Consider the following 21,066-nt stretch of genomic DNA (forward strand, 5'->3'; position numbering starts at 1 on the left):
AATCAATGGACAGAAGATTAATCTCCAAAATATATAGACAGCTCATGCAGCTCAATATTAAAAAAACAAACAACCCAATCCAAAAATGGGCAGAAGACCTAAATAGACATTTCTCCAAAGAAGACATAAGGATGCCCAAGAGGCACATGAAAAGCTGCTCAACATCACTAACTATTAGAGAAATGCAAATCAAAAGTACAGTGAGGTATCACCTCACACCAGTTAGAATGGGTATCATCAGAAAATCTACAAACAATAAATGCTGGAGAGGGTGTGGAGAAAAGTGAACCCTCTTGCACTGTTGGTGGGAATGTAAATTGTTACAGCCACTGTGGAGAACAGTATGGAGGTTCCTTAAAAACAACTAAAAATGGAATTACCTTATGACCCAACAATCCCACTACTGGGCATATATCCAAAGAAAACCATAATTCAAAAAGACACATGCACCCCAATGTTCATTGCAGCACTATTTACAATAGCCAGGTCATGGGAGCAACCTAAATGCCCATTGACAGTCGAATGAATAAAGAAGATGTGGTACATATATATAATGGAATATTACTCAGCCATACAAAGGAACAAAATTGGGTTATTTGTAGAGATGTGGATGGACCTAGAGACTGTCATACAGAGTGAAGTAAGTCAGAAAAACAAGTATCCTATATTAATGCATATATGTGGAATCTAGAAGAATAGTACAGATGAACTAGTTTTCAAGGCAGAAATAGAGTCACAGATGTAGAGGACAAACATATGGACACCAAGTGGTGAAAGCAGGGTTGGGGCATGGTGGTACTGGGATGAATTGGGAGATTGGGATTGACATATATACACCAATATGTATAAAATAGATAACTAACAAGAAAACTAGTTGTATAAAACTAATTTTATACAACTGTGTAAAACAATAAAATAAAATTCTGTATAAAAAAAGTAAAATTCAAAAAATAGCCTCTGAATACTTTCAAAAGTATTATAAATAAGGAGTTAGATTTATACCTATGTTTAAATCCCAGTTCCTGGATGTAATCTATGGAGTAACCGTAGTCTTTTTTTTTTTTAAGCTCTATTTGAGGAAATATATTACAGATAAACAAAATCAGTGAATAAAACCCAAATTAAAATTGATTGAAAAAACTCTACTTTTTCTCCTTGTTATTTATTCTTTCTGTTAATATTGAATTTTTTCTGCTGAATAACCAGAGAAAAATAGGATATAAGTATGCTGTTTGGTCCCGTGTCATGCTTGGCATAAATTGCCTATTTTGTGAATCTGCTATCTGAGTTACTTTGGGAAATCATCTTGAAGTTAGCATATATACTTTTAAGCCTTTTAAACATATGCCCCATTTTCTTATGTTTCTAATTATGAGTGATTATTTATTACGTGACATATCCTTGGATGATCTGTATTTCTAGTATAAATAAGACTGACTACTCAAAACTCATGGGCAACATAATACCCTCAATTATTTCTGTGCACACAAAATACTTCCAAAACCAGAAAAACAGAGATCATTTCTAGAAATGCCATGAATTAATTGGAGCATGGTTGTAATTAGGGGTGTGTGTACGTGACTGTGAGTCTGTGTGTGTATGTGTGTATGAAAACAAATATCTTTTTACCCATTTCTTTCGCTCCTATTCATGACTGAAGTTCCACGTTTTCCTTTAGTATCATTCCCCTTCAGCCTGAACAAGCTATGTTAGCATTTCTTTTAGAGCAGATCTCCTGGTGACAAATACTCTCAGTGTTCCTTAATCTGAAAATGTCTTCTTTTTGTCTTCATTCCTGAAGGATGTTTTCACAGGATATAGAATCCTGGGTTCATAGTTCTTTCCTTTCATAACTTTAAAGATGTTTTTCCAGCTATTCTGGTCTTCACCGTTTGTGATGAAAAATATGTGGTAATTCAGAGTTGTCCCCCTGTGTGTAATGTGACATTTTCTCTCTCTGCTTTTGGAGTTTTTCTTTATGTTAGATTTCCAGCCGGTTGGTTATTCTGAGTCTGTTGTGGTTTCTTCAAGTTCATCCTTTTTAGGTTTGCTGAGCGTATTGAGTGTATAAATTATTTCTTCAACAAATTTGGGGAATTTTTAGCTATCATCCAAATTTTTTTCTGGACCACTCTGTCTTTCCTCTCTTTTGGTAAGCCTAATGACATAAATGACACAAACGATGGGCCTTGATCCTTTGATCTCAGACCTGAGAGCAGATGAATTTTTTCAATCTTTAGCCCTCTGATAGTCAAAGTCCATAATTTCTATTAATCTCTTCAAATTACTGACTCATTTCTTTGTCATCTCTATTCCACTATTGAGTGAATTCTAAATTTCAGATATTGTATTTTTTCAGTTCTAAATTTTTTATTTCTTGCTTTTTTTTTTTTTTTTTTTTCTATTTCTATGCTGACAGCTTCAAGCTCTCTATTTCAAGATTATTTACCTTGACCTCGTGGAGTGTGGTTGTAAGGGATGCTTTAAAGTCATTTTCTAATAATTCCAACATCTGGGTAATTTCAAGGTTGACTTCATTGTCTTTTCTCTTGAGAATTGGTCAGATTTTCCTGGTGTTTTCTTTGCCAAGTAATTTGGGATTATATCCTGGTCACTTTGAATATTGTGTTATGAATCATTGGGTCATCTTAAAATCCTCTGGATAATGTTGATTTTTTTCCCCTTTGTTTCTGTGTTTTAGCAGGCAGTCTGGTTGGTTTCAGCTCACAAGCTTTGTCTCACTTTCTGTGGCTGCTGGTTCCAGTGTCAGTTCAGTTCTCAAACCTTTGCTTTTCTATTTGGGTCTGCTTTGTGCACGTACCCCTCAGGGGTCGGTCTGGGACCTGTGTGGTTCTTTGTATCGTAGTTCAGTTCTGAAAGCTCTTTTGGGTCTGTTCCACACATATGTAGCTTGGGGGTGAGACCAGGACTTATACTGGTTTATAACAGAATTAGAGGATCCCCCTCTGGGTCTCTTCTCACCAAGATTTTCCCTTTAGTCTTTAGCTCTTGGGACCCCTTCCCCCATTTCCTCTGGTCAGAGAGATAGAATGGGGTGGAGGAGACTTTAGATGCCTTCAGGGCAGCAGCAGCTTTGCAACCAGGACCGTCTTTGGAAGCAGGATCAGGAGGGAAAAAAAGTTTTTGAAAGTGTGTATATCTGATGGTATTATACTCCAACTAATTAACTCAGTCTTATTATTAGTTAGCAAGAAGTTATGGGGTTGGAATAGGATAGATACAACAAGGTCCTACTGTATAGCACAGGGAATTATATTCAGTACTATCTTGTAATAACCTGTAATGGAAAGACTTAAAAAGAATATATACAATGTAAAAAATTAATCAACTAATTAACTGTTTTCTATGTTTTAATAGAATCTTATATTAGGCAAATTTATCCTTCAAAAACACAAAAGAAAGAAGTAACAGAGGAAATGAGGGAAAGATATGTGTGACATACAGGAAAAAAATAGCAAAATAACAAAAACATATCCTTATCAGTAGTTATTTTAATATAATTGGATTAAACTCTCCAATGAAAGGTAAAAGGAGTAGAATACATAACAAAACATGACCCAATTATATGTTGTCTACAGGAGATTCACTTAAAATCGAAAGACAAAGTTGGTTGAAAGTGAAGGGATGGAAAAAGATATTCTATGCTAATAATAACCAAAAAAGTGCTGAGGTGGCTGCATTAATATTAGACAAAATGTATTTTAAGTAAAAAACTGTTACAAAGAAAGACATCATATATTGATAAAAGGTCAATTTAAGAAGATGTAACAATTATAAACAAATACTCAGCAAACAACAGAGCCCCAAAATATATGAATCAAACATTGGCAGACTTGAAGGGAGAAATAGACAATTCTACAATAATAATTGGATACTTCAGTAGCCCACTTTCAATACTGGAAAGAACATCTAAATAGAAGAATGATAAGGAAAAAGAAGACTTGAACAAAGCTGTAAGCCAACTAGACCTAACAGATAAGTATGAAATTCTTCACTCAGCAATAGGAGGATACCTATTCTTCTCAAGTTTACATGGAGTATGCTCCAGGATAGACCATATGTTAGACCATGGAAAAATTCTCAAGAAATTTGAAAAGATTGAAAGCATATAAAGTATCTTCTCAAAGTACAACAGAAAGAAACTAAGACATTCATAACAGAAGGAAAATTGGAAATACGGAAATTAAACAATGCATTCTTAGACACCAGTGGGTCAAAGAGATAATCACAGGGGAAATTAAAGAATACTTAGAGACAAATGGAAACAAAACATAACGTACCAAAACTTATTGGATGCAGCAAAAGCAGTGATCACAGGGGAATTTATAGCTGTAAACAACTGTATCAAAAAAGAATGATCTCGGGCTTCCCTGGTGGCGCAGTGGTTGAGAGTCTGCCTGCCAATGCAGGGGACACAGGTTCGTGCCCCGGTCCAGGAAGATCCCACATGCCGCGGAGCGGCTGGGCCCGTGAGCCATGGCCGCTGATTCTGCACGTCTGGAGCCTGTGCTCCACAACGGGAGAGGCCACAACAGTGAGAGGCCCGAGTACCACAAAAAAATAAAATTTAAAAAAAAAAAAAAAAAAAAGAATGATCTCAAATCAATACCCTAGATTTATACCTTACGGAGCTAGAAGGAGAAGGGCAAACTAAACTGCAAACTAGCAGAATGAAGGAAGTAATAGAGATGAGAACAGAGCTAAATGAAACAGAGAATAGAAAAACAATAGTGAGAATCAACAAAACCAAAAGTTGGTTCTTTGAAAAGATCGACAGAATTGACAAACCCTTGGCTAAACTCATAAATCAAAAGTGAGACAAAATGAGACATTTTAGTTATATATGTATTTATGTTTATGACATTTTAGACCTTTAAGCTTCAATTTTTAGGGTAATCACCTGTTCTTTTCAGGACTTCCGGCTGATTGAATCAGCTTGCCCAGATTATCAAGGAAAATATCTTTATTTAGTAAAGTCAGTTCATTACAGACTTTAATCTGATCAGATGTTTGATTAGACTGACACATTGACAAAACCATTTACAATACAGTTTTGGTTGCTAATTTAAGTTGTATCTTGTTTTCTATCTGATTATTGCTAACGCAGAGGAGATATATTTATTTTTGCAAGATGATATTGCATCTGAATCATTTTTGTGTATTTTTTTCTAATGGTCTGTGGATTCAGTTTGACATTCTATATTGATGATGATGTCATCTGCAAATAATTCCATTTGATCATATTATCTGCAAATAATTCTAGTTATTACAACTCTTCTTTCTTTTTCTTATAACACTGGCCAGTACAACCAGTGATATAAGTGGCAAGGGTATCAAGTGTCCTTGATGGTTCTCTGATATTAATACGACTGTGTCTAAAATTCCACCATAAACAGGATATTTGCTTTAGTTATGGCATAAATTCTTTATTATCTTTTTCTTCTTCTTTTTTGGCTGCATTGGGTCTTCATTGTTGTGCGCAGACTTTCTTTAGTTGCGGCGAGCAGGGGCTACTCTTCGTTGAGGTGCGTGAGCTTCTCATTGCAGTGGCTTTTCTTTGTTGCAGAGCACGGGCTCTAGGCGCGTGGGCTTCAGTAGTTGCGGTGTGTGGGCTCAGTAGTTGTGGTTTGTGGGCTCTAGAGTGCAGGCCCAGTAGTTGTGGTGCATGGGCTTAACTGCTCCGCAGCATGTGGCATCTTCCTGGACCAGAGATCGAACCTGTGTACCCTGCATTGGCAGGCAGATTCTTAACAACTGCACCACCAGGGAAGTCCCAATTCTTTATTATCTTAAGGATATTTCCTTCTATTCCTAGTTTCTGAGTGTTGTATTATTTTACCATAAATAGATTTTGAACTTAATGAGATTCTTATTCCATATCCATTAAGAAAATTATCATATCAGCCTACAAGTGTATGACTTATCCTTACAGATTTGTTACTATTAAGCCACATTTCTTTTTCTGCAATAAATACTAGCTTATTGTGATGTATTGCATTTTACCTTGCTATTTCAGTTAGTGAGCAAATATTTTTTTCAAATAATTTGTGTCATATTCATAAGTAAAATGGGCTTAGAAATTCCTTTCTTTTTCTAGTTTTATTTAATTTTGAAATTAAACTTAATCTAAATTGTAAAATGTTTTAAGCAACTTTCCTTCTTTTTCTACTCTCTGGAACTGTTTTTACAAGACAGGGATTATCTGTTTCATCAAAGTTGGCAGAACTCCCTTATAAAACTTTCTGGACCAGAGGCTTTCTAGTGGTTCCGTTTTGTGGTAACATATCCTGTGATAAATAGGAAAGCATCTTTCTTTCATGTCGCATTTTTAATCAGTGTTAATTATATAATTTTACAAAGGGAATAAGATGCTTTTAGCTTTAGACTAATAATTAAGAGAGTCATTGTTACACTTCATATTCTTTTGAGTCAGTCTACACAATAGATAATGTAGAAACGTGTTCTACGTGGACTGGTACGAAGGTCAGAACGAGTGTGGTCATCTCAGGATCGCTCATAATCTCTGTGCTTTTCTTCCCAGGACACACAGGACGGTTGTTAAAGTCTCTGTGCTTCACCAGTTTTTCCTTCCTGTTGCTGCATATAATTTTCCACATCACGTTGGCAAGTCTGGAGGCACAGCACCGCATTGCACCTGGTTACAACTGTGAGTATGATGGTGGCTTTTTTTTTTATATTACATACGTGAATAACAAAGCTATGTGTCATAACACTTATAGAAATCTAGGCAATGATGACATTACAAAATTTGTGGCAATTTTTGGCCATTTGTCAATCTAATACACTATAAATACATTCAAAGAAATTTATATACCTAGACAGTGGGGTAATGTGAACAACTTAATTCATGCATCTTCAACATATATTAGATGTTAGACTGTGATCTGTATGTAAGACATTATGCTTGGGTGTAGTCTAAAAAAAAAATCAAGATTTACGTACAGACCCTGGTGCTTCCACTATGGCTGGTGAGATGAGACATGTACAATATCTAATAAGATAAATAAGAGTACAAATGTCAAATAAATACGACAGTGACTTCAGGCTTATTGTAAAGCATAATGTAAGATTTTGTATATCTTTAAGGGAAAAATGTGAGTGACACGATAGTTTCTTTCTCAAACTGGGAGATTTTTTTTGCTATTCATAAGGAAATGACATACCTTATACACATTATATTTTGAGGTTTTGATCTGAAAACGTTGACATGTATATGCTTTATCTAGGTAGGATCATCTTTCCAGAATTAACCTACCATTGGATAAATTCTACTTCCATTTTTGTAGGATGTGTGATTGTCATTTGAAAAAAACAGAAGCATTTCAAGTAGATGGAATACAATCCACATGTTTTAAGTGAATATTTGAAATAGACTAAAATAATAGTTTTTAAATGGTCAGTTTTTCGCTGAGGAACCCATTTGTCGGTTTGAAATTTCCTGATCTTTCATAAGTGCTAGCACAAGTGAAATGAAGCAAACCAACCATTCCCTGTAAAATAAAAGCCAGATCAAAATTCTTCATGGATCAAATAGTATTAGCATAAATGTAGTGAGAGATTCTTTAGTAAAATCTGTAGTCATAAATTATTCACTATCCCTCCCCGTGTAACTTTTAGAGAGCTAAACTTTACAGAACTAAAGTGAGCATTCATTCTGGCCATTTTATTGAGTGCTGAGTTCCTTGGATAATAGTGCCTATCAAAATGATTCTTGATTTAAGATCTGATGATTTAAGATATGGTTATTATTTTTTTAATTGAGATAGAATTCATATACCATAAAGTTCACCCATTTAAGGAACACAGTTCAGTGGTTTTTGGGTTGTGCAACCATCACCACTATCTAATTCCAAAACCCTTTCATCACCCCAAAAAGAAACCCTGCACCCATGAAGTTATTCTTCTTTCCCTCTCCGTGCATCCCTACGCAACCACTAATTTACTTTCTGCCTCTAGTAGATATACCTGCTCTGGACATTTCATCCAAACAGAATTAAGTGATATGTGACCTTTTGTATCCAGCTTCTTTCACTCAGCATAATGTTTGCAAGTTTCATCCATGTTGTAGCCTGAGTTAGGACTTCATTCCTTTTCATGGCTGAATAATATCCCATTGTTAAGATGTGGTTTTAATGCTTGATAAAAGTCATATCATTATTAAAAACTTGATAAAATAAAATGTTTAAATAATGGTACTTTAGTTATATTATTTTAATGATGAAAAGGATTTATTACATTTGGCCAGATTCAAGTCTCTTTGGACTTAGTAGAAATGTTAGCAATGATAGTTTGTATTGCTTCTTAATCAAAAATCCTTTGGGTAGTTCTTAATCAGGCATTCCTAGGGCCAGAAGGCAGGATTTTTAACTGTAAGTGTTGTCTGAAAGCTTGCCACCTTCCCGAAAATGAAAGCTGAATTTGAAAAAAAATAGATAGGTATAAGAGGAAGAACATGGAAAAATTATTTGATGCATCACATCCAGATGAGATTCCATACCCAATTATATAATGTTATATATATAATAATGTTTTGATGTCAAAATTTTATTTACTTTCTCTTGAATAATAATTCATACTACTGCAAAGTAGAAAATAAAAGATTATCTTTTGTTTTTAAAAAAGGCTGTTTCATGAATAATGAGTTCTCTTTATCACTGAAAGTATTTCATCACAGGATATATTACAACTCATCAAATTTTTCAAATTTGAGCTTATAAACTACAGCTTGCCTGTGTCTGCAGATACTTTTAGGTGCTGAGTGATGCCGTGGAAAGGACTGTGCTAGAGGGGGCTTAAATTAGGGCGTGAGCACATCGTTTCTTCCAATCCACAGTCTATGTCTTTCTATTTTTATTCAAAATAACATTTTCAATAATTCTATAAAGGTGAAAGTAAAAAATGTAATGTGAAATGTTAAGACCGTTTTCCATTTTCCACATTTACAAACGAATGTACTGTGGGGTCTCTCCTATAAGGCATAGGCAGAGATGGACAGAAAGACATACAAACTTAAAGTACACACACACACACACACGCACCACATATGCAAACACCACACACATGCAGACACACACACACACACAAATCACACCACATATGCACACACCACACACATGCAGACACACACACACACACAAATCACACCACATATGCACACACCACACACATGCAGACACACACACACACACAAATCACACCACATATGCACACACCACACACATGCAGACACACACACACACACACACACACACACAAATCACACCACATATGCACACACACAGAAGCTCATTCTTGAGTTATCTGCTCCTTCCCAGGCAAGAATCCAAATTACTTAGACCCTTTGGATGGAAGATGAAGAAGTCTGTCTTTCTCAGTGGTGAAGGATAGAGACCAGCCAGATCTGGCCTCTTGACATGCCTCTTCCTGGGCATTTCTTGCAACCCAATCTTGGAGAGCTAGACCTGCCTTTCCTAACTTCCCAGCCAAATATGTGGGCTTCCAGACACTGTGTTTCCCTAGATCATTTTATTCATGCACAGCTGCCCTCCACTGCCCTCTTCACGGCGATGTGTCTTGAACACGTACAAGTCTATTGTACTGCCTTGGGCCTCTCCCTGTTGTGGCCTCTCCCATTGCGGAGCACAGGCTCCGGACGCGCAGGCTCAGCGGTCACGGCTCACGGGCCTAGCCACTCCGCGGCATGTGGGATCTTCCTGGACCGGGGCACGAACCCGTGTCCCCTGCATCGGCAGGCAGACTCTCAACCACTGCGCCACCAGGGAAGCCCCCTTCCTTCCTTTTTGACGTCCCCATATAAAAGCTCTATTCTGTTCTACCCGAGCCAACATAATGAAAATCACAACAGTAAACTTTATTCCTAACAAGTTAAATTCCAATTTGAAATTTATTTCCACAAAAGTGAATGTTCCAATCTGAAGTTCCAATATTTTTGAAGTCACCGCAGAGAAGGGAGACACAAAAGAATGAGTTAGAAAAGGGACTTGAGTGCCATAGGCACCTTGAAGGTGAGTCTACATAGAGAAATCAGCAATTTCTTCTAAAAAACGGGTGATGCTGCAACAGCATTGGCTCACAAGGTCTACATATTTTTTTGGTTCAGCTTCATGTGCAGTGTTTCAAAGCAATACATTCTTGAAAAGGGATAAAAAAGCAGAGCAAACAAACTTGAGTTTTGCAAACTAGTTTAGTCCAAGATTGACACAAACCAGGTTTTCAGCCTGGAGCATTTTTTAACGATCAAGTTATATAAACTCTTGAAAAACCCTGTCTGCGTGGTAATGGAAACACTGACTTTTCATTTCTGGCTGACTTCGCCTCACTCGTGTTATTGTTTCTCCAGCATTTGGAGTTTCGATTACACCATCTGAGTTGTAAACACAAACTCCGCTATTTTGATATCCCACATTTGAAGTTTAGCCTTTTTTTTTTTTTTTTGGCACCTGTAGAGGTAAAGTAGCAAAACTTCAAATAAAAAGACACAAAGTGCCTGGCCGGCTGTGTTGTGCCTTCTGAATGCTTTCTCTGTCTGTGAGACTTTGTCAAATTAAAATGAAGGAATCCAGACAGGTCCGGGTTCCCCATCTTACTCAAGTGGTCTTCAGACTCCAAACCACCAAGCTCTCATTCATATGAGTTTAATTTGGTTTCCCTAACGACTCCTCTCCCCGTTTAAAACTCATATACCCTCACCCAAGTTCTGGCAAAAGCTCCCAGAATCCCTCAGGAATCTGAGACGTGCGTTTGGGGGACAGCAGTAGCATTTATAAACATTGAGCCATTGAAAGGTCTTTCCCCCCAGAGCCCTGTGAATAGTCACTGGCAGTAGTAAACGCTGTTTCAAACCAACCCAGTTAGTGCTTGACCAGCTGGCGCATTCGTTAAAGATGCTATTGTGCAGAAGGGGGCCCTACCACCCCTCCACCTTCACTTCCAGAACGGTGCTTTCACAGGTAAGTGAGGAAATCCATGGAGCAGGGGTACCTCTGTGAGTTTCCCTCAAACATGTGTTGTGCCGCTTACTAAAATATTTTCATTCTGTCAAAACTATACTGTTTCAATCAATGTAAACCCGCCTTCAATTATGTCACTACAGAGCCCATAGAAGTAGTCTGTTAGCCTCAGTGGCGGACCTGTGGCGCTCTTGGTGGAATTGCAGCGCCAGTCTGGACACTGGGGCTGTGCTGAAGCAGGCTGTTGATTGAAAGAAACTTTTGAGCTCAAAACTATGAAGGGAAGATTTGCGGTGACAGTAGCTACCATGTATAGAGCACCTAGTATCTGTAGGGTCACTGTATCCCTTTTCTGATTAATGACTCCTTTTTTCTTGTTACAAATTGGCTCCAATATCCTTTGAGTAGGGCACTCTGTACACACCAGCCCATTCCACTTAGGGTGGGTCGGGCTGTGCAGGCAGGGCCTGAGATGAGTGGCCACCCTCTTCCAGGCTGGATCCAGCTGGGACTCATCTTATTCCTCCACATAGGGCTGTGCCTTCTTATGGTCTCTCTTCTCCAGGGAGTTGCCTTTCTTTTGTATAAATGCAGTGCCCAGTCTGCACTTGGGGTTGAGGCGGGGATGAGGCTGAGGCTGGAGGAGGTGGGGGGAGGGGGGAGGGTGACATTGAGGACAATGATGAAAAGGTGGGCTCAGAGGGTGAGTGAGTGGCCCGGAGCCACCGCAGGTCTGAGCTGGGATCTTTCCTGCTCCTTCCTCCTCTCTGTGAAACCCCATATTTATCATCTGTTTAGGATTATTTTCTCCACTGCACTTCCTAGGACTTTGGAGTAGTGCAGTTTCAAAGGGTTTAAGTGAGTTTCTGGTATTCAGTCCATGGTTTTCTATTGTTTGGAGATTTGTCCTTATAAAGAATTGTCTTTTCTTTGCTTCATTCAATTGCTGGACTCATCATTAGATCTGTTTCCCCCTGAGGGCCAGACCCCTCAAGTCAGCAGTTTTCTACCCCCTGTAGGGGAGGGGCACCTAGAGTTCCAACTTTTCTCATCCTGAGAGCACAGGAGACTCGGCCTAGGAGCCACTGACCAAGAGGTTATTCTAGGCCTTGATGGTACTTTATTCTACTGCCTTTCTGTCCTCAAAACACTAGGGTTCCAATGTCCAGACCCAGCGTCTGAAACCTCAGCAGGTGACAAGAAGACTCAGGGCCAGGTGTGGGCCTGGCGGGTCGGCACCCCACCCCGGTGATGGTGGGGTGGGTGCGCAGTGAGCCCCTCCCTAGATGCTCTGCTTTCCAGAGCCCAGGCCTGGGTGGAGAGCACGGCTGAAAGGGAACTCTGGTAACCTGATGCTGATGAGTCAATGTTCCTGGAATGATGAACGCAATTAGTTTTTACTGCCCAGGGCAAGGGTTCGAATTGGGATGGGGGCACCATGGGGAAGAGAAACCCCATCAGGGTGAAAGTCTCGTAGGCCAGGGCTGGTTGGTATCTTGATTCACTTGGAGTGATAGTCGTAGAGTGACATATACTTTATCATCATTTTTCCAATAGAGTCTCTCATTTTATGGTAGAAACATTTTTCACGAGAATTTTTATACTATCCAATATATGAGTGAATTTAGGATCTCAGTTGACTGTGGGTAAGTTACTCATCTCTGTGCCTGAGTTTCTTTGACTGTAAAATGAAGGTGATGGTGGTCACTGTCTCACAGGGCTGCTGTGAGGGTTGAGTTAATACAGGCCATGCACTTGGCACAGTGCCTGCCCCATAGCAAGTGCTCAATGACTGTTGTGCAAGTGCTCAATAAACTATTATTACTGTTGTTGTTAATGTTTCTACTATTATTAGAGGAGTTATATTTCTTGCCTAAAATCACACACAGTGACAAGGGGGCAGAAATAACCCAGAACCAAATTATACACAGTCATGTGGGTTAAACTTGGAAATTATGAAATGTGCAAAACTTATGTGACACCAAATAATTCTCTGTGACCTCTTTATCTCAGTTTCTTAGTAATTCTGTTATTAGGGGGTTTGTTCTGTGCTATGTGGTTGAGATCCGGGGTAATGGTGAGACGGCTCTAGCTGGAAGGTGGTGTCAGTGACAGGGTCGTAGTGACACCCACCCTCTGCCAGTACTTTTTTCTCTCCCTCAGTAACTTCCCTACCAGGAACTCACCCCTTCTCCGGGGCTGGGAATCCCATTCCCTCTTCTCCCTGAAAGCTTGTCCGCCACGCCCTGCCCCTCAGCACAGAGGAATATATAATCACTATATTCTTCACTATTTATCATGCTTTCCATATTATAGAATTTTAGAAGCAAGAGACAAAGGATGAAAAGGTAAGGAAAAGAAGAAACTAACATTTGTTGTTGTAAAGTCAACCAGCACTTTGCTCACACGATCTCACTTTAATCCTGACTGGCTCTCACCACCACCCTTCTGATGGGGGGTGAGGACCAGAGGCAGAAAGTGTCTTCCCTTAGGTCACTCAACTAGCAGCAGGATTTCAAATCGAGGTGTCCTTGCTCCACGGGCATCACGCGGCCTCCTAAGGTTGCTGGGGAAAACTTTATGGCGAAATCGGGCTTTGGTTGATCAGATTGTGAGGGCTAGGTAAGAATAGGATACACAAATTTGGAAGCTGTGCTGGGTGAGAGGATAATTAATCTGATATACCAGCTCCAGGTGAAGTATTTGTGGTTGGCAGTGACTTAGTAACTTCACTTGGTGAGGATATTGGCCTCCCAGAATATCTTTCCCCGTAAGAGTGAGCAGTGCGGACATAGCAGGGTCACGTGTGCCGTGGGGAATGCCTGGGTCAGGGCCTTCCAGCTCCCCAAACTCTGAGCATCGGGCATGGAACTTTTCATGCTGAGTTATAATCCCTGATTCTGTCTATTCTCCCGTTAGCCTATGATGAGATTGAGCAGAGGGTTTGTCGTGTGTTATTTTTGTGACCTGAGCATCTAATACAGTGGTCCATGGATAGAATCCCGCCCCCAAATTGTTTGAAGAGTGAATAAGTGAATTGGTGGCAGCAGAAAAGGAAATGAAAGGGTGAAATCAGATGACTCCCTTGTTTGAGGACCGCTTTTCCATGGATCCTCACCTTCCAGTCCGTGAGAGCAGCTCCAGGGCAGGGACGTCCGTCCTCTCTCTGCTGAGCCCGACCCCCCTGCTCTGGGTGGACACTGAACATCTTACTCTATGGTTGTTACCATTTCCCTTCTTTTCAATTCATGAAGAAGTAGGAGAAAGACACGTCCACCTGAAGGCTTTTATTTCTCTTTAAAAATGATATATCAGGTAAAGTTACCTGGTGTTGATTTCCTTTGCAAAAGGAAACTTGGATTTCTATTTGGATTTGGGGATGTCAGGAGTGAAAATATGAAAGACAAAGCTGGCCTTAGAAGTAGCGAGGAGGGGAGAGGAGGAAAGAGCTGGGAGCGGGGTGGGCCTCATTAGTAGCTGGGTTCAGAGGAGAGATGCTTCCAGTGAATAATACCCGTGGCATTCGCCTTGGGCCCCTCTGCTCCACACCCCATGTTCACCGAGCCTGCTGTAAGAGCCAGGAAATTTAAGATGATTTGGGATCGACTGTGTTTGCTTAAATAACAATTTCCCTATCCTCAATTTCATGATGCAGCATTTCTAGTGTAAATTTTTTTTTTTTTTTTTTTTTTTTTTGCGGTATGCGGGCCTCTCACTGTTGTGGCCTCTCCCGTTGCGGAGCACAGGCTCCGGACCTGCAGGCTCAGTGGCCATGGCTCACGGGCCCAGCCACTCCGCGGCATGTGGGATCTTCCCGGACCAGGGCACGAACCCGTGTCCCCTGCATCGGCAGGCGGACTCTCAACCACTGCGCCACCAGGGAAGCCCTCTAGTGTAAGTTATTTACCATAAAAGCTCTAAGGCAAATCTCTGTGGTGCGGGAGTAATCTTAACCTCAAAAGGCTAGGCGGACAACATAAAGCTCTAACTGTGTGTTGTCAAAGGCCCGGTATGATGCGAGGATCATTCAAGGGCATTGTGGAGGTAGCACAGCTGGGCCAGGAATAGTCCTGCCATTCCCGAAAGTATTAACTTTATGACGCGGTTGAGTTATTCTTCAGACTTACAGAACTGGTGTATATTTTAGGGATTAGGTATGTGGATTCATACATAAAACACATTTCTTCCTGTAAACAGAAATTTGGATTTAGAACAATCCTCTTGATTTCATGCATTAAAAATATATTTCAGGGATGTAGAAGGTTGGCAAAGAAGTTGCTGATCTAATTTCTCTCTTACATTCATATTTAGGGACATTTAAACATTTCCTAAGATCCCCATTGCAGGATATGAGTATATAGATAATATTAATATTAAAGATATTACTATAAAATGTTATATTTGCAGACAAATGTTTTAAATATTGCATGTTGATAAATATAGTTTCAAATGCTTTTCTTTCATTACCTTGCATTGTTACTTCGTTTACAATCTCTAATTTTTAAATGGGTGATCATTCTTGAAGACCCCAAAACGACGTTAAGGAGCAGCGCAGTGGAGTACGGGTTGATGGGTAGTTTCCGAAAGGGTGATAATAAAAACCAAAGCACCCTTGACATATAAACCACAGGAATGAGGAGACAGCACACAGGTTTCCTTCTTTTTAGTTTTGCAGAATCAGGAGGATATTTTCATTGCAGTCTCATGTTTATTTTTATATGTACTCTTCCAAAAATATTATTCTGTGTTTATTTCCTTAACTGAGAAATTTGAAAGAATGTCATATTTAAATCGTAACAATGATAATTATGATATCTTGCATTGTTAATTTTGAAAATGTTTCTCCACAGAGTAGATTCTATAACAGCCACAAAGAAAATTAGTTTCAAGTAATTCAGGTTATTTACAATCCCACAGTCCTGTCACATATGAATTTATGCAATAACTATTTATTAAATGCCTGCTGTGTGCCTGCCCTCACAGGCCTTGCAGTCCACTGGTGGAAGGTGGAGGCAGACGGAGGAGTGAACACCACTAGCAGAGCTGGTATTGAGGATGTAAAAAGATCAGTGGAAATATGCATAATAGGTTCTAGTCTGGCCTGGGATGGGAGACTTCCTGGAGGAAGGGATGTTGAGGCAGAAACCCAAAGGATGAAACTATGTAGCTATCCACAGTAACAACTATGAAAGTGCTGATCTATCATGAAATGCCTACACCTCTATCATCTTATGAACTCTAAGATTAGAATTGACTCTGGGGATATAAACATACTCAGGCAAGTTCCTCCTATCATATTTAAATGGAAATATCCTTGGAAAGAGTCAGTTTACTGTGAGATATTGAACAGCTCTTAAGATTGTAGCATTGGGCTTCCCTGGTGGCGCAGTGGTTGAGAGTCCGCCTGCCGATGCAGGGGACACGGGTTCATGCCCTGGTCTGGGAAGATCCCATATGCCGCGGAGCGTCTGGGCCCGTGAGCCATGGCCGCTGAGCCTGCGCGTCTGGAGCCTGTGCTCCGCAACGGGAGAGGCCACAGCAGTGAGGGGCCCGCGTAACGCCAAAAAAAAAAAAAAAAAAAAAAAAAGATTGTAGCATTTACTCTATGGACTAAAAGCACCATTTCTGCATCTCTGCCTAGAGTCTATCGGAGAATTTCACCAAATACATATCAAATTTAAAGTCAAGATCTTGCCTTGATGCATAACATCCAGGAAAAGTTAAAGATGGTTTTCCTCATTAACTGGTTATACTAGAGGACAATAAGAAAAACATTCCATTTATTTCTACATTTCTCTTCTGTTTCCCCCAAATAGATGGCAGTACTTCTTGATACTGTCATAATTCATGGAAGAATGACAGATAAAAACACCTATAAATTAAGGGTAAGCTGAGTTCCATAATATATGGTATAATACTACCTTTACCAGAAGCTATTTGTCAGTTTTATGGCTTGGTGTTGAGACATACACTTAGTCTATGTCTTACTCTGAAATGAAGGTGACTGAACTTTATCGATAGATGGCAATTCAGGCTGTTAGCATCTGCATTTTGAAGTCCTCCAAAACCTACGTTATCTACTTGCATTTTGGTTTTTCAGACTTATTCAGAATCTTCTCCAAAAAGAACCTTAATTTTCACAACAAAAGAAGCAGAAACAAAAACGGACACACACTTGATCCATAAAAAACTAATCAAGCAAAATCAGCCATAAAGTTAGACAGTTTTTTTGTGTGTGGCCACACCAGTGTAACTGCTGCTACTCTATTGCTTCTTCATCCCACTTAAGGTATTATAATATGCTGTGTCTGTAGGTGACTTTTTTTTAGGACTGGAAATGCTACCCTTCATGTTTTTAATTAGTTTTTAGAGTTAGAATAAAAAGAAACAATAGTATAAAAACAATAGCTTTGGGGCTAGAGAATTCCTACTTCTGTTGTAGAGTCTGGCTGTGTTTCTGAAAAAGATGTTAGAAATTGGACATATAAGAAGTTTTGCTTCTTGCTATCATACAGCTAAATCATTTGAGTTCTCAAGCATTTGGTTGAATAAAACCAATGTTAAATTTAAAGTACATACTATATTGCCTTTTTTTTTCAGGTGTACAGCAAAGTGATTCAGTTGTCCATATACATATATCCTTTCTTTTACAGATTCTTTTCCCATACAGGTTATTACAGAATACTGAGTAGAGTTCTGTGTGCTGTACAGTAGGCCCTTACTGATTATCTATATATAGTATTGTGTATATGTTAATCCCAAACTCCTAATTTATCCCTCTCCCCACCTTTGCCCTTTGGTAACCATAAGTTTGTTTTCAAAGGCTGTGAGTCTGTTTCTGTTTTGTAAATGAGTTCATTTGTATCATTTTTTTAGATCCCACATATAAGTGATATCATATGATATTTGTCTTTGTCTGGCTTACTTCACTTAGTGTGATCATCTCTAGGCCCATCCATGTTGCTGCAAATGGCATTATTTAATTCTTTTTTTATGTCTGAGTAATATTCCATTGTATATATATACCGCATCTTCTTTATCCATTGATGATGGACATATAGGTTCTTTCCATGTCTTGGCTATTGTGAATAGTGCTGCAGTGAACATTGGGGTGCATGTATCTTTTCAAATTATGGTTTTCTCCAGATATATGCCCTGGAGTGGGATTGCTGGGTCATATGGTAGCTCTATTTTTGGTTTCATAAGGAACCTCCATAGTGTTCTCCATAGTGGCTGCGCCAATTTACATTCCCACCAACAGTGTAAGAGGATTCCCTTTTCTCCACACCCTCTCCAGCATTTATTATTTGCAGACTTGTTGATGATGGCCATTCTGACCAGTGTGAGGTGATACCTCACTGTAGTTTTGATTTGCATTTCTGTAATAATTAGCAATGTTGAGCATCTTTTCACATGCTTTACTATGTTGTTTTGACATTTTTAAGATTTTCTAATTTCAACAAAAAGATGAAAATAGCAACTGCATTTCTTTTTTTTTTTTTTTTTTTTTTTTTTTTTTTTGCTGTACGCGGGCCTCTCACTGCTGTGGCCTCTCCCGTTGCAGAGCACAGGCTCCGGACACACAGGCTCCGCGGCCATGGCTCGCGGGCCCAGCCGCTCCGCGGCACGTGGGATCCTCCGGGACCGGGGCACGAACCCGCGTCCCCTGCATCGGCAGGCGGACTCTCAACCACTGCGCCACCAGGGAAGCCCTGCATTTCTTTAAGATCAAGCTCGGAGCCTTAGGGTCTCAAACATTTCAAGGCTGATAAAAAGCTTGATTTAGTTCAGTTTGGTAATTTTGGGACTTTTACAAACATTAAAAAGCATCCGTATATAAAATATACTTGAGATTCTCCAAAGCTAGAAATATGGCAGCTTTAACAGTTATTCAGGGAGCAATTAATGCTTGTGAAATGTTACCATCTCTTTATTTATTTATTATTTCGAAGTACCTTGGATACAAGGAAGACTTATTAATGTTAAAATTATTAATTAATTTGTGATGAGATTAAAGTTTATGTCATTTGTTTGAGTTTATTGAAGGTGTATTAAATGAATATTTTCTTAAAAGAAAGGTAGATGCTTGCTGTATTAGAGCTGTCATTGAATCAGAGGCTCTTGTCTAAGCCTGAAAATCTTCTGACTCTCTGCCCTGGATGAGTCACTGTTTCTCAGTGGACTTGTGATTTCATGAAATAAAAGAGTGGCAGTGGGGGCAGATGAGCCGGGCGTCTCACGGGGGGCGTTGGTAAGCACAGGTGGCATCGAGAAGTTGACAGAGTGAGACACAGAGTCTTCATAATCAACTTGAAGACTTAATTCTTTATATCTGGGTGGATGTGTCACATACATGACATGTCAGTCATACCTGCCGTGTGTTATCTCCATGTGATCTTCTGACAGGTTGGTAATGAACTTGGGCATGTGACATTTCCCTCTATCCAAACAATGAAGTCATCCAAAGCTTAAATTATTATTTAAGAACTCTCCTTTAGATAATTGTAAGCTTAAAATCCAGCCAGGATGTGAAGCCTCTGATGATATCTCTATAAAATCATTTACCCTTTCTATTCACTTGAATGCAGGTGAGCTCACCATTTCACCATGAAGCCTCTGAAAGCAAAGCAAACCAAAACACATGTTCCATTTAAAACAGCCAAGTCACTAGTTTATACTTAAAATTTTGAATCTGTAAGCTAGTGAAATGCAACAGCAGGCATCTCATAAGACTGAATAATCAACGTATCTTTTTTGTCAACAAAATACAATGTATTCAGTGTTTTCTCTCTGTGCTTCAGTTATAGATAGACCTTCTTGTTAACAGTAACTGGCATTTATTTTACTCTTGGAAATATTATTTTTTCTTGGCTTTGAGTCAAAGCAGTAAACATTCTCCATAAAGATGTAATTTTAAAATTTATTATGTTTTAGTAACTATACCAGTAAACTTTATACTCGATAATATACAGTTCTCATAGAACTGGTATTTTTATTTATGTTTTAAAGTCAGAGTGACTAAATTTATTTCCTAGATTACGTCTACTTTTTTATGGCCTTAACACTTACTTTATTTATCTATTATTTAAGAAAATTTTTAAATTGAAGTATAGTTGATATACAATGTTGCTTAACACTTATTTTAAAATGATAGGCTGCTTGAAGTCCATGAATGCGCTTCTGGGAAAAGTAGGCTTTTTGTTTCTACTCGGATGAAACTAAGGGGTATTATTATAAGAATGTTGTGATTGGTTGGGAATCATGGGACTGGATCATGATAAGACTCCTCAGTCGGAAACTTACTCCAGGTAGCTGAGTCATCCAAGGCCTCATACACAAATTCCATGAAATCACGATGGACACTTTATTTCAATCCACAGAGGGAGGAGACATCCCCTTCCCCTCCCCCAAGGATGTCAACGAGTCATGGAAAGACAGCTCAAGTCCTTTCATCCATCCAACAAACAGACATTTATTAGTCACCCATGTGTGTTAGGCATTGTTCTAGATGCTTGGGATACAGTAGCTTAAAAACAACACCAACTTAAATTCTAACCCTTGAGGAGCTGATATTCTGTAATGTGGGAGACATATAAATAAGCTTTATAATATTCCAATGGTAATAATCACTAAGAAGAAAATTAACCCAGGAAGGTAGAAATGAAATATCGAGGTGAGCATGCTTGACATTTCAGGCAGCGAGGCCATGGGGAAACAAAGTGGACACATGAAAGAATGCAGCCACCATCTCCTCCTGCTCATGCCTCTGCTTTAGGGCTCATTTGCTTTCAAGGCACACACTCTGTATAGTTGTTTATGGAGCTGAAATGTTAAGTAGATTGAAGAATTATTCAAACGAGCCCATTGCATCCTGTGATCAGCAAGGGGTACCCTACCCTCTTGATGTTACAGAGCCTGCCTCCCTACAGCCGTGCTCAGTTTTCGACCTCCTGTGGCCCCACAGGGCATGCAGCATCCTCATTCCCGGGGTCAGGAGTATTTGTGACTAAGAATCTCTGCCAGTCTGATCTGCTTAGTTTTGTATGTCGTGTGT

The 21,066-nt window shown here is 39.3% G+C and overlaps 1 protein-coding gene across 4 annotated transcripts in view; it reads left to right on the forward strand.

The window, feature by feature from the left end:
• PIEZO2 (piezo type mechanosensitive ion channel component 2) overlaps positions 1-21,066 on the forward strand; it is a gene marked incomplete at its 5' end in the record, with an annotated part of 352,743 nt that overhangs the window by 122,979 nt on the left and 208,698 nt on the right. For all 4 annotated transcript variants that reach the window (XM_079717696.1, XM_079717698.1, XM_079717697.1 and 1 more), the window contains one exon: positions 6,563-6,688. In XM_079717696.1, the coding sequence (XP_079573822.1) occupies positions 6,563-6,688 (126 nt within the window). The remainder of the gene's footprint in view (positions 1-6,562; positions 6,689-21,066) is intronic.

The sequence above is a fragment of the Hyperoodon ampullatus genome, assembly GCF_949752795.1.
Source record: "Hyperoodon ampullatus genome assembly, chromosome: 13".
In the NCBI taxonomy this organism is placed as follows: Eukaryota; Metazoa; Chordata; class Mammalia; order Artiodactyla; family Ziphiidae; genus Hyperoodon; species Hyperoodon ampullatus.